This window comes from Elephas maximus, chromosome 4, assembly GCF_024166365.1.
Source record: "Elephas maximus indicus isolate mEleMax1 chromosome 4, mEleMax1 primary haplotype, whole genome shotgun sequence".
NCBI lineage: Eukaryota > Metazoa > Chordata > Mammalia > Proboscidea > Elephantidae > Elephas > Elephas maximus.
In genome coordinates, this window is record NC_064822.1 from 196,096,349 (window position 1) to 196,110,781 (window position 14,433).

At 42.0% G+C, this 14,433-nt stretch overlaps 1 protein-coding gene across 5 annotated transcripts in view; it reads right to left on the reverse strand.

Annotated features, from left to right (window-relative positions):
- The window catches only part of ALG12 (ALG12 alpha-1,6-mannosyltransferase), a 60,980-nt gene that overhangs the window by 32,970 nt on the left and 13,577 nt on the right, over window positions 1–14,433 (reverse strand). The window contains exons 10-11 of one of the 5 annotated variants that reach the window (XM_049884713.1): window positions 14,231–14,337; window positions 5,376–5,404 (exon numbers count right to left, since the gene is read on the reverse strand). The exons of 1 other annotated variant lie outside the window; for it this stretch is intronic. In XM_049884713.1, the coding sequence (XP_049740670.1) occupies window positions 5,391–5,404; window positions 14,231–14,337 (121 nt within the window). In that variant the 3' untranslated portion in view covers window positions 5,376–5,390. Of the gene's footprint in view, window positions 1–5,375; window positions 5,405–13,123; window positions 14,338–14,433 lie in introns of those variants that run through there. 3 more of the 5 variants (XM_049884712.1, XM_049884710.1, XM_049884708.1) reach the window with 3 other exon arrangements.

Here is a 14,433-nt window from a genome sequence, read left to right on the forward strand (position 1 = left end):
CCTATCCCGATGCCCGTTCTTCTTCATACACTCCACCTTCTCGGATTATTTTCTCAGCATACAGATTGATTAGGTATGGTGAAAGGATACAACCCTGATGCACGCCTTTCTTGACTTTGAACCATACAGTATCCCCTTGTTCTGTTCGAATAACTGCCTCTTGATCTATGTACAGATTCCTCATGAGCACCATTAAGTGTTCTGGGATTCACATTCTTCACAATGTTGTATATAATTTGTTACAATCCACACAGTCGAATGTCTTAGCATAGTCAATAAAACAGAGGTAAACATTTTTCAGATATTTCTGCTTTCAGCCAGGATCCATCTGACATCAGCAATGATATCCCTGGTTCCACGTCCTCTTCTAAATCCGGCTTGAATTTCGGGCAGTTCCCTGTGTATATACTGCTGCAGCCACTTGTGAACGATCTTCAGCAAAATTTTGCTTGCATGTGACATTAATGATATTGTTTGATAATTTCCACATTCAGTTGGATCACCTTTCTTGGGAATAGGCATAAATATGGATCTCTTCCAGTCGATTGGCCAGGTAGCTCTCTTCCAAATTTCTTGGCATAGACGAGTGAGCACTTTCAGCACTGTATCCATTTGTTGAAACATCTCAATTGATACTCTGTCAATTCCTGGAGCCTTGTTTTTCACCAGTGCCTTCAGTGGAGCTTGGACTCCTTCCTTCAGTATCATCGGTTACTGATCATGTGCTACCTCCTGAAATGATTGAACATAGACCAATTCTTTCTGGTATAATGACTCTGTGTCTTCTCTTCATCTTCTTTTGATGCTTCCTGCATCTTTTAATATTTTCCCCATAGAGTCCTTCGGTATTGCAACTCGAGGCTTGAATTTTTTCTTCAGTTCTTTCAGCTTGAGAAATGCTCAGTGTGTTCTTTCCTTTTGGTTTTCTATCTCCAGCTCTTTGCACATGTCATTATAATACTTTACTTTGTCTTCTTGAGCTGCCCTTTGAAATTTTCCGTTCAGCTCTTATACTTCATCATTTCTTCCTTTTGCTTTAGGTACTTGATGTTCAAGAGCAAGTTTCAGAGTCTCTTCTGACATCCATTTAGGTCTTTTCTTTCTCTCCTGTCTTTTTAATGACCTTTTGCTTTCTTCATGTATGATGTCCTTGATGTCATTCTGCAACTCCTCTGATCTTTTCGTTAGTGTTAGATATGTTGAATCTATTCTTGAGATGGTCTCCAAATATACTCAGGGTTGTACTTTGGCTCTTGTAGACTTACTCGAATTTTCCTCAGTTTCAACTTGAACTTGCATATGAGCAATTGATGGTCCATTCTACAGTCATCCCCTGGCCTTGTTATGACTGATGATATTGAGCTTTTCCATCATGTCTTTCCACAGATGTAGTCAATCTGATTCCTGTGTATTCCATCTGGTGAGGTCCATGTGGATAGTCACCATTCATGTTGGTGAAAAAAGGTATTTGCAATGAAGACGTCGTTGATCTTGCAAAATTCTATCATGCAATCTCCTGCATCGTTTCTATCACCAAGGACAAATTTTTCAATTACCAATCCTTCTTTTTTGTTTTCAACTTTAGCATTCCAATCACCAGTAATTATCAATGCATCCTGATTGCATGTTCGATCAATATCAGGCTGCAGAAGCTGGTAAAAATCTTCAATTTCTTCATCTTTGGCCTTAGTAGTTGGTGCATAAATTTGAATAATAGTGGTATTAACTGGTCTTCCTTGTAGGCATATGGATAGTTTCCTATCACTGACAGCGTTGTACTTCAGGATAGATTTTGAAATGTTCTTTTTGATGATGAATGCAACGCCATTCCTCTTCAAGTTGTCATTCCCGGCATAGTAGACCATATGCTTGTCCGATTAAAAATAACCAGTACTGGTCCAATACCAGTCCATTTCAGCTCACTAACACATCTATTAGAATGGCTAAAGTGAAAAAGACTTACAATACCAAGTATTGGTGAGAATGCAGAGAAACTGGAACTCTCATACATTGCTGGTAAGTCAAAATGATAGCACCACTTTGGAAAACAGTCTGGCAGTACCTTATAAAGTTAAACATACATTTTTCATATGACCCAGCAGTTCCACTTGTAGGCATTTGCCTAAGAGAAATGAAAACATATGTCCACGTAAAAACATGTATGTGACAGTTCATAGCAGCATTCTTAATAATAGCCAAACACTGGAAGCAACTCAAATAGCCATTGATTGGCGAGTGGATAAACAAATAGTGCTATATCCATACAATGGAATGCTAACTCAGAAATATAAAGGAATAAAATATTAATACCTGTAACATGGATGCATATTGAAGATGTTATACTAAGTGAAAGAAGTTAAAAGATTATGTACTGTATGCTCCATTTATATACAATTCTAGGAAAAGCAAAGCTGTAGTGACAGAGAGGTAATCAGGGGTTGCCTCAGAACGAGGGAGAGGATCAAGTGCAAAAAGGCACAGGGAACCGTTTTGTGTTTTGGTTTTGGTACAGGTTACACAGTTGTATACAATTACCAAATGCCATCAAAGTGCACACTTAAAATCAGTGAATTTTATTATATGTAAATACTTAATAAACTTTAATAAACCAAACAAAAGGAAAAACCAGTAGGAATCATAGAAATAATAACCAATTAGAAGATAAAATTAATGAGAAAACCTCATTTACAATAGCAAACATACAACAGAATTCTTAAGAATGTATTAATTTCCTACGGCTGCCATAACCAAATACCACAAACATGGAAGCAAAAAACAACAAACATTCTCTCACAGTTCTGAAAGCCAGAAGTCCAAAATCAAGATATCTCAGGGCTGTACTCCCTCCAGAGGCTCTAGGGGAGGACGCTTTTTTTGCCTCTTTCAGCTCCTGGTGACCCCAGACATTCCTTGGATGTGGCAGCCTCACTCCAATCTCTGCCTCCTGTAGTCACATCACCTTCTCTTCAATGTGTCTGTGTCTTCTCTTCTGTCTCTTATCAGGACACCAGTCGTTGGATTTAGGGCCTACCTGGGGAATCCAAGGTGATCTCTCATCTCAAGATCCTTACCTTCATACATCTGAAAAGATCCTTTTTCCAAGTAAGGTCTGTAAAAACAGCATGGCAGGGGCGGTGTCTGACCTCCTTTAACTTCACAAGGGGGACGAAGAATCAACATCAACAGACCAAGGCTAATTCTCATGAGGCAAAGGTCAGACATGCCTCCTCTGTCTTCCATGTTTACCAATTCAGACACCAGCCATCCCCCCACAAGACACTCTCTACTTCTCTGCTGGGTTCGATAATTCATTGCAATGGCCACACCAAACTCACAGACCTCATGATTATGGGGTTTATTAGGGTAAAAACAGGTTACAATTCAGATTCAGGAACACTCAGGATACAGTTCTTCCATCATGACAATCTTTCCTCAGCTGCACCCACAGGCACGCCTCCCTCTGGCCACGCAGCCTCTGCCCTGCTCAGGCAAGGGTTACAAAGCTCTCTTAGCTCTGCTGATAGGTACTGCACCCCATTCTGCCAGTAAGCCTTGTTCTAAAGGTGCTCGGCCCTAGCTCTGTGGGTCTGCAAACCTAGCTCCAGCAAGGGCCCAGAGGCACCCTACTCCAACAGCAAGACTCCTGCCCAAAGGCATTCTGCTTTCTCGCTTTGTGGGTCAGGAAGACCACCACACCGTCTTCTGCTGGTCCTTCTGGCACTGTTTCTCTTTCACTGCTTCTTGCCATCTTCAGTGTTACAGCCGTCTTTCTGTTGGTCTCCTGGTTCAGGAGCTTCTCAGCACAGGTATACCAGGTTCAGAGGACACGTTCTGCTCTTGGCCCTTCTTCCTTGGTGGAGGTGGAATCTACTAATTTCCACCTCTGGGATGGCTCATTCCAAGCCCAACAGGATGGCAAAACTAACTAATCCACTTGATGGGCCACAATTACCTTATTGGCAGAGTCCCACCCAGTCACGTGGGTGGAAGTTACAAGACCGTGGCAAGAAAGGCCACACAAAAGCAATCCTTCACTGCACAGGTCACATTCACAGGTTCCAGGGATTTGGATGTGGGCATATCTTTTTGGTGCTACCATTCAACCTGCCACAAGCCCACAGAAAGAAAAGTATAAAACATGCTGTAAGATACAAAATGAGACTTGAACAAATGGAAAGACATGCCTTACTCCCTGATTAAAATATTTTAGTAGCATCCAGGTGTCAGCAAATTTATAAATTCAGTGAAGTCTGTGGTGGTTAAGGTTGTGTGTTGACTTGGCTGGGCCGTGATTCTCAGTGGTTTGGCAGTTATGTACTAATTTAATCAGCTCTCTGATGAGATCTGATATAAGTCAGTCACCTCCATGACGAGATTTGCTCTGAGCAGCCAATCAGTTGAAAGGGAATTTCCTTGGGGGTTGTGGCCTGCATCCAATATATATGGACTTTCCAGCAAAGCTTTTGCTCTGTTCTGGATCCTGCATTTGGCTTATCTTCATCTGACCTCTGGTTCTTGGAACGTGAGCGAGCAGCCTGCAATCCTACATGCCAATCTTGGATTCATCAGCCTCTGCAGTCTGTGAGCCAGAAGCCTGCCATCTGATCTGCTGATCTTGGGTTCATCAGCCCTGCAGCTACATGAGTCAGGAGAAGCTTCCAGCCTGACATCTGACCCACAGACTTGGGACTCTCCAGCCTCTATAGCTGTGTGAGCCTTTTCCTTGATATAATTCTCTCTCTCTCTCTCCTTCTCTAAATCTCTCTCTTTCTCCAGATAGATAGATGATAGATAGATATAGACATACATAGCCTTGATGGCAAATTGGTTAGAGCTCGGCTGCCAACCAAAAAATTCACAGTTCGAATCCACCAGCCGCTCCTTAGAAACCCTATGGAGCAGCTCTTCTCTGTCCTGTAAGGTTGCTGTGAGTGAGAATCGACTTGGTGGCAACGAGTTTGTTTGGTTTTTCATATATATGATATACACAGATATAGATATATGTGTATCTATATATATGTGTGTATCTCTCTCCCTCTCTCTCTATATATACATATGCTGTGATACTGGAAGCTATGTCACCAGTATTGAAACACAAGCAGGGCCACTCTTGATGGATACGTTTCAGTTGAGGTTCCAGACTAGACAGACTAGAAGAAGAATGTGAAAAAATTAGCCGGTGAAAACCTTATGAATAGCAGTGGAACATTTTCTGATATGGTGCCAGAAGATAAGCCTCTCAGGTTGGAAGGCACTCAAAGTTGACTGGGGAAGAGCTGCCTCTTCAAAGTAGAGTCAACCTTAATGACGTGGATGGAGTCGAACTTTCCAGGACCTTCATTTTCTAATGCAGCATGACTCAAATGAGAAGAAACAGCTCCAAACATCCATTAATAATCAGAACCTGAAATGTATGAAGTATGAATCTAGAAAAATCAGTAATCATCAAAAATGAAATGGAATGCATAAACATCAATATCCTAGGCATTAGTGAGCTGAAATGAACTGGATTTGGTCATTTTAAATCAGACAATCATATTGTCTACTATGCTGGGAATGATAACTTGAAGATGAATGGCATTGCATTCATGGTCAAAAAGAACATTTCAAGATCTATCCTGAAGTACAACACTGTCAGCGATAGGATAACATCCATATGCCTACAAAGAAGACCAGTTAATACGACTATTATTCAAAGTGCTAAGGCCAAAGATGAAGAAATTGAAGATTTTTACCAACATCTGCAGTCTGAAATTGATCAAACATGCAACCAAGACACATTGATAATTACTGGTGATTGGAATGCTAAAGTTGGAAACAAAGAAGAAGGATTGGTAGTTGGAAACTGCGGCCTTGGTGATAGAAATGATGCCAGAGATCGCATGATAGAATTTTGCAAGACCAACAACTTCTTCGTTGCAAATACCTTTTTCAACAACATAAAGAGCGACTATACACATGGACCTCACCTGATGGAATACACAGGAATCAAATCTTGGAAAGAGATGATGGAAAAGCTCAAAATCATTAGAACAAGGCCAGAGGCCGACTGTGGAACAGACCATCAATTGCTTATATGTAAGTTCAAGTTGAAGTTTGAAGAAAATTAGAATAAGTCCACGAGAGCCAAAGTATGATGTTGAGTATATCCCACCTGAATTTAGAGACCATCTCAATAGTAGATTTGATGCATTGCTCACTAATGACCAAAGACCAGACAAGTTGTGGAATGAAATCAAGGACATCATATATATAAAAAGCAAGAGATCATTAAAAAGACCGGAAAGAAAGAAAAGACCTAAATGGATGTCAGAAGAGACTCTGAAACTTGCTCTTGAGCATCCAGTAGCTAAAACAACTGGAAGAAATGATGAAGTAAAAGAGCTGAACAGAAAATTTCAAAGGGTGCCTGGAGAAGACAAAAGAAAGTATTATAATGACATGGGCAAAGACCTGGAGAGAAAACCAAAAGGGAAGAACATGCTTAGCATTTCTCAAGCTGAAAGAATTGAAGGAAAAATTCAAGCCTTAAGTTGCAATATTGAAGGATTCTACGGGAAATGTATTGAATGACGTAGGAACCATCAAAAGAAGATGGAAGGAATACACAGAGTCCCTGTACCAAAAAGAATTGGTCCATGTTCAACCATTTCAGGAGGAAGCATATGATCAAGAACCGATGGTACTGAGGAATAGGGACCAAGAGGAAGTCTTTTGCACATAAAAGAAAAAATAATACACAGAGACGCATATGAGTCTAAATGAGCACACCAGCCCAGGAGCAAGGACAGGAAGGCAGGAGGTGACAGGAAAGCCTGACGAATGGAAATAGGTAACCCAAGGTGGAGAAGGGGAGAGTGTTGACACGTCGCTGAGTTGGCAACCAATGTCACAAAACAATATGTGTATTAATTGTTTAATGAGAAACTAATTTGCTCTGTAAACCTTCATGTAAAACACACACAGATAAAGAGGCAGTCTTTTGAAAAGAAAAAGGGGATACTGCATGGTTTAAAGTCAACAAAGGTGTGTGTCAAGAAAGGGTTGTATCTTCTCACCATACTTCTTCAATCTGTATGCTGAGCAAATAAGCTGAGAAGCTGGGCTATATGAAGAAGAACGCAGCGTCAGGATTGAAGGAAGACTCATTAACAACCTGCAGTATTCAGATGACACAACCTTGTTTGTTGAAATTGAAGAAGAGGTGAAGCTTTTACTGATGAAGATCAAAGGCCACAGACTTCAGTATGGATTACACCTCAACATAAAGGAAACAAAAATCCTCACAACTGAACCAATAAGCAACATCATGATAAATGGAGAAAAAATTAAAGTTGTCAAAGATTTAATTTTATTTGGATCCACAATCAACGCCTATGCTGGTTGTTGTTGTTGTTAAGTGCCTTCGAGTTGGTTCCGACCCATAGCAACCCTGTATACAACAGAATGAAACACTGCCTGATCCGTGCCAATCTTATGATCACTGTTATGCTTGAGTCCATGGTTGCAGCCACTGTTTCAATCCATGTCGTTGAGGGTCTTCCTCTTTTTCGCTGGCTCTCTACCAAGCATGATGTCCTTCTTCAGGGACTGATCCTTCTGCTAACATGTCCAAAGTATGTGAGACAAAGTCTCACCATCCTCGCTTCTATGGAGCATTCTTGTTGTACTTCTTCCAAGAGAGATTTTTCATTCTTTTAGCAGTCCATGGTGTATTCAACCTTCTTTGCCAACACCACAACTCAAAGTGTTGATTTCTCTTCAGTCTTCTTTATTCATTTTTAGTAGCAGTGACAAAATCAAACAACTGGTTGCATTGGGCTAATCTGCTACAAAAGACCTCTTTAAAATGTTAAAAAGCAAAGATGTCACGTAAGGACTAAGGTGCTTTAGACCAAAGCTGTGGTGCTTTCAGTCACCTCATATGCGTGTGAAAGCTGGACAATGAATAAGGAAGGCCAAAGAAGAATTGATGCCTTTGAAATATGGTGTTGGTCAAGAATATGGAATATACCTTGGACTACCAGAAGAATTAACAAATCTGTCTTGGGAGAAGTACAGCCAGATTCTGCTCCTTAGAAGCAAGGATGGTGAAACTTCATCTTACATATTTTGAACATATTACCAGGAGGGATCAATCCGTGAAGGGCATCATGCTTGGTAAAGTCGAGGGTCAGTGAAAAAGAGGAAGACCCTCAACTAGATGGATTGACACACTGGCTGAAACAATGGGCTCAAGCATAACAACAATTATGAGGATTGCACAGGACCAGGCAGTGTTTCGTTTTGTTGTACATAGGGTCACTATGAGTGGGACCAACTTGATGGCACTTAACAACATGTGTATATACATGCCTCACTGGCTTTGCTCCTCGAGAGAACCGAGCCTAAGACATTTGGTACTGAGAATGGCTCTAGAGAATGAAAACTGTAAGGATGAGTTCTCTAAATTGGTTCTCAAGTCTGGTTAATCTTAAAGATATTGATGACTCTGCTTCCAGTAGTAAAGATGGTGCTGCTAATCCATGGCATGAAGTGGCAGTAGAAATATGTGAAATATCACCACCAATATCTCAAACATTGGTGAGAGGCAAGGCTCAGGGTGATTGCATGTTTAACACTTTTTCATACTTTTGTCAGAATGAGAAGCATAAGAAAGCTTGTTGGTTGGTCCTACTCTCCTTGGACAAATGGTGAAAAAGAAGAGATGAGTTCAGGGCTTCAGAGCCAAACCTCAAAAAAAAAAAAAAAAACCTCAAGCACCACATAAGTGACCTCAAAGTTGCCACTTGTGCCCTGAAAGAAAGCCTTATTTCCTGTAGTAACAAAGCTCATATTGGTGAAAACCAAACCCAGTCTTATCATTAGAGTGGCTGTGTTACAATGCCCACTGAATTCCCAACCTCAAGTGGTGTCTGAAGTTAAAGTGAGGACATTGATTGGGAAGAAATGGGACCCTAAAATTTGGTATGGGGACATATGGGCAGATAATCAGGAAGCAGGGACACTGAGGCTCTAAATTCCATTTAATCACGCCTGCCAACAAAACCATTAGCCCCTTCACCCCATATGGCCTGACTCATATGGACTTATGGCTACTTAGTCATGGTGTCCCTGGGAGTGAAATAGACAGGAGAGCTACTATTTACTTGATCTGTACAAATGGAAGAATTCTAGGTTAAGTGAACTGCAGTCTAACTCAAATCACCGGAACAGAGAGTCCCAGCCCCTCAATCAATTCTAAGACTTGATCCAGTTTACAGATCCACAACCCCTTGAATGAAGGGGAGGCCAGGTCCCATTGAAGAAGGATCCAAGTATACTGCAAAAATTTATACTGTTAACCTTTCTCCCAGTCTTCCCAAAAGTGACCTGTGACCTTTTACAAAAATGACTGTTCACTGAGCAAAGGAAATAATCACATTTTGGGGTATTACTGGATACTGGCTCTGAACTGACACTAATTCCAGGAGACCCAAAACATTATTGTGGCCTACCAGAGCGGGGGCATATGGAGGTCGGTTATTAATGGAGTCTTAGCTCAATTTCATCTCACAGTGGATCCAGTGGGTCCCTGAACCCATCCTGCTGCAGTTTCTCCAGTTCTAAAATGCATAACTGGAATAGATATACTCCGCGACTGATAGAACCCTCACACTGGATATCTGATAAGTGTAGTAAGGGCTGTTATGGTAGGAAAAGCCAAGTGGAAGCCATTGGGACTACCCCTACCTAGGAAAATAAACCAAAAGCAATACTGCATTCCTGGTGGGACTGCAGAGATTACTGCCACCATCAAAGACTTGAAGAATACAGGGGTGATGATTCCCAACACATCCCCATTCAACTCATATATTTGGCCTCTGCAAAAAAACAGATGGATCCTGAAGGATGACAGTGGATTATCAAAAACCTAACCAGGTAGTGACCCAAATTACAACTGCTGTTCCAGGTGTACTTTCATTGTTCAAGCGATTTAACGCATCTCCTGGTACCTGATGTGCAGCTATTGATCTGGCTAATGCCTTTTTCTCCATACCTGTTTTGAAGGACCACCAGAAGCAGTTTGCCTTCAGCTAGGAAGACCAGCAATAAACCTTCACTGTCCTACCTAAGGGGTATATCAACTCTCCAGCCCTATGTCATAATTTAGTCCAGGGAAATTGATTGCCTTTCCCTTCCACAAGACACCACACTGGTCCATTACATTGATGATATTATGCTGGCTGGGCCTAGTAAGAAATAAACGTCAATGACTCTGGACTTCCTGCATGCCTGTTGTTAGATTGTTAGGTGCTATCGAGTCAGCTCCATTTATAGCGACCCTACGCACAACAAAATGAAACAGGTTCTGAACCATCCTGTCAGGTCCTGTGCCATCCTCAAAATCATTGTTACGCTTGAGCCCATTGTTTCAGCCAGTGTGTCAATCCATCTCATTGAGGGTCTTCCTCTTTTTCACTGACCCTCTACTTTACCAAAGCATGATGTCCTTCTCCAGGGACTGGTCCTTCCTGATAACACATCCAAGCTATATGAGACGAAGTCTCACCATTCTTGCTTCTAATGAACGTTCTGGCTGTACTTCTCCCAAGACAGATTTGTTGAGTCTTCTGGCAGTCCAAGGTGTATTTCATACTCTTGGCCAACACCATAATTCAAAGGTATCGATTCTTCTTTGTTCTTCCTTATTCATTGCCCAGCTTTCACACGCATATGAGGCGATTGAAAACATTATGGCTTCAGTCAGGTGCACCTTAGTTCTTAAAATGACGTCTTTGCTTTTTAACACTTTAAAGAGGTCTTTTGCAGCCAATTTGTCCAATGCAATGCATTTTTTGCTTTCTTGAATTCTGCTTCCGTGGGTGTTGATTGTGGATTCAAGTAAAATGAAATCCTTGACAACTTCAATCTTTTCTTCATTTATCATGATGTTGCTTATTGGCTCAGTCGTGAGGATTTTTGTTTTCTTTATGTTGAGATGTAATCCATACTCAAAGCTGTGGTCTTTGATCTTCATCAGTAAGTGCTTCAGGTCCTCTTCAGTTTCAGCAAGCAAGGTTGTGTCATCTGCATAACACAGGTTGTTAATGAGTCTTCCTCCAATCCTGATGCTGCATTCTTCTTCATATAGTCCAGCTTCTCAGCTTATTTGCTCAGCATACAGATTGAATAGGTATGGTGAAAGGATAACAACCCTGACATACACCTTTCCTGACTTTAAACCACTCAGTATCCCCTTGTTCTGTCCGAACAACTGCCTCTCGATCTATGTAAAGGTTCCTCATAAGCACAATTAAGTGTTCTAGAATTCCCATTCTTCGCAGTGTTACCCATAGTTTGTTATGGTCCACATAGTCAAATGCCTTTGCATAATCAATAAAACACAAGTAAACATCCTTCTGGTATTCTCCGCTTCCAGCCAGGATCCATCTGACATCAGCAACGATACCCCTGGTTCCACGTCCTCTTCTGAATCTGGCCTGAATTTCTGGCAGCTCCCTGTTGATGTATTACTGCAGCTGCTTTTGAGTGTTCTTCAGCAAAATTTTTTTGTGTGTGATATTAATGATATTGTTCGATAATTTCCACGTTCAGTTGGATCACATTTCTTTGGAATGGGTACAAATGTGGATCTCTTCCTATCAGTTGACCAGATAGCTATCTTCCAAATTTCTTGGAATAGACAAGTGAGCACTTCCAGTGCTGCACGAATTTGTTGAAACATCTCAATTGGTATTCCATTCAAATCCTGGAGCTTGTTTTTCGCCAATGCCTTTAGCACAACTTGTACCTCTTCCTTCAGTACCATCAGTTCTTGATCATATGCTACCTTCTGAAATGACTGAACATCAACCAATTCTATTTGGTACAGTGACTCTGTGTATTCATCTTCCACCTTCTTTTGATGGGTCCTGGGTCGTTTTAATATTTTTTTTTGTAGAATCCTTCAATATTGCAACTTTAGGCTTGAATTTTTTCTTCAGTTCTTTCAGCTTGAGAAATACCAAGTGTGTTCTTCCCTTTTGGTTATCTATCTCCAGGTCTTTGCACATTTCATTATAATACTTTACTTTGTCTTCTCAAGTCGCTCTTTGAAATTTTCTGTTCAGCTCTTTTACTTCATCATTTCTTCCTTTTGTTTTAGCTACTCTCTGTTCAAGAGCAACTTTCAGGGTCTCTTTTGGCATCCATTTTGGTATTTTCTTTCTTTTTCATCTTTTAATGACCTTTTCCTTTCTTCATGTGTGATGTCCTTGATGTTATTCCAGAACTCATCTGGTCTTCGGTCATTGGTGGATTTGTGTGCGAGAGGGTAGAAAATGAAAGCAGCAAAAAGTCAGGTGCCTTCCACCTCACTGAAATTTCTAGAGGTCCAGTGGTGTGGGGCATGTCAAGATATTCCTTGTAAAGTGAAGATAAGTTCTTGCATCTTGCCCCTCCTACAACTAAAAAGGTGGCACAACACCTGGTGGGCCTCCTTGGTTTTGGTGGCAGCATATCCCTCATTTGGGTGTGCTACTCAGGCCTATTTATCAAGTGACTCAAAAAGCTGCTAGCCACAGGAACCAGAGACTTACATCATCCTGAGACCAGAAGAACTAGTTGGTGCCCGGCCACAACCGATGACTGCCCTGACAGGGAGCACAACAGAGAACCCCTGAGGGAGCAGATCAGTGGGATGCAGACCCCAAATTCTCACAAAAAGACCATACTTAATGGTCTGACTGAGACTAGAGGAATCCCGGCGGTCATGGTCCCCAAACCTTCTGTTGGCCCAGGACAGGAACCATTCCTGAAGACAACTCATCAGACATGGAAGGGACTGGACAGTGGGTAGGAGAGAGATGCTGATGAAGAGTGAGCTATTTGTATCAGGTGGACACTTGAGACTGTGTTGGCGTCTCCTGTCTGGAGGGGGGATGGGAGGATAGAGAGGGTTGGAAGCTGGCAAAATTGTCACGAAAGGAGAGACTGGAAGGGCTGACTCATTAGGGGGACAGAAAGTGGGAGCATGGAGTAAGGTGTATATAAACTTATATGTGACAGACTGACTTGATTTGTAAATGTTCACTTGAAGCTCAATAAAAATTAAAAAAAAAAAAAAGCTGCTAGTTTTTGTGTGGGACCTAGAACAAGTTCTGCAACAGGTTCAGGCTGCCGTGCAAGCAGCTCTGCTACTTGGGCCATATGATCCAGCTGATCCAATGGTGCTTGAAGTGTCAGTGGCAGAGAGAGATGGTCTTTGGAGTCTTCAGCAGGCCCCTACTGGTGAATCACAGTGCAGACCCTTAGGATTTTGAAGCAAAGCCCTGCCATCCTTTCAGATAACTACTCTCCTTTTGAGAAACATCTTTTGGCTTGTTACTGGGCCTTAGTAGAGACTGAACACTTTACCATGGGCCATGAAGCCACCATGCAGCTTGAGCTGCCCATGATGAAGTGGGTGTTGTCTAACCCACGGAGTCATGAAGTTGGACGTGCAAAGCGGCACTCATCACTAAATTTAAGTGGTATACATGAGATTGGGCCCAAGTACATCTGAAGGCACAAGTAAGTTGCATGAGGAAGTGGTCCAAATGCCCCATGGCCTCCACTCCTGTCACATTACGTACCCTCTCCCAGACTGCACCTATAGCCTCATTGGTAGTTCCTTATGATCAGTTGACTGAGGAAAGAAAAAATCCTACCTGGTTTACAGATGGTTCTGCCCAATATGCAGGCACCACTCAAAAGTGGACAGCAGCCACACTATAGCCCCTTTCTGGGACCTTCCTGTAGGGTATTGGTGAACGGAAATCCTCTAAATGGGCAGAACTTTGAGCAGTGCACCTGGTTGTTCACTTTGCTTGGAAGGAGAAATGACCAATGTGCAATTGTACACTGATTCATGGGCTACGGCCAGTGTTTTGGCTGGATGGTCTGGTACTTGGAAGGAACGCGATTGGAAAATTGGAGACAAGGAGGTTTCTTCTTTGGCCCATTCAGGATATACCTCTCTGAATGGGCCAAAGAAAATATTTATGTCTTGTGTGAATGCTCACCAACAGGTGACCTTGGCAGAGAAGGATTTTAACAATCAAGTGGGTAGGATAACATGTTCTGTGGAAACCAGTTATCCTCCTTCCCCAGCCACTCCTAGCATTGCCCAATGTGCTCATGAACAAAGTGGCCATAATGGCGGGGATGGAGGTTACGCATGGGCTCAGCAATATGGGTTTGCACTCACCAAGGCTGACTTGGCTACAGCCACTGCTGAGCACCCAATCTGCCAGCAGCAGAGACCAACACTGAGTCCTCAATATGGCACCATCTTCAAGGTGATCAGCCAGCAACCTGGTGGTAAGTTAATTACATTGGACCACTTCCATCATGGAAAGGGCAGCATTTTGATGTCTAGATACAGATTTACCTTCCTGCATGCAGTGCTTC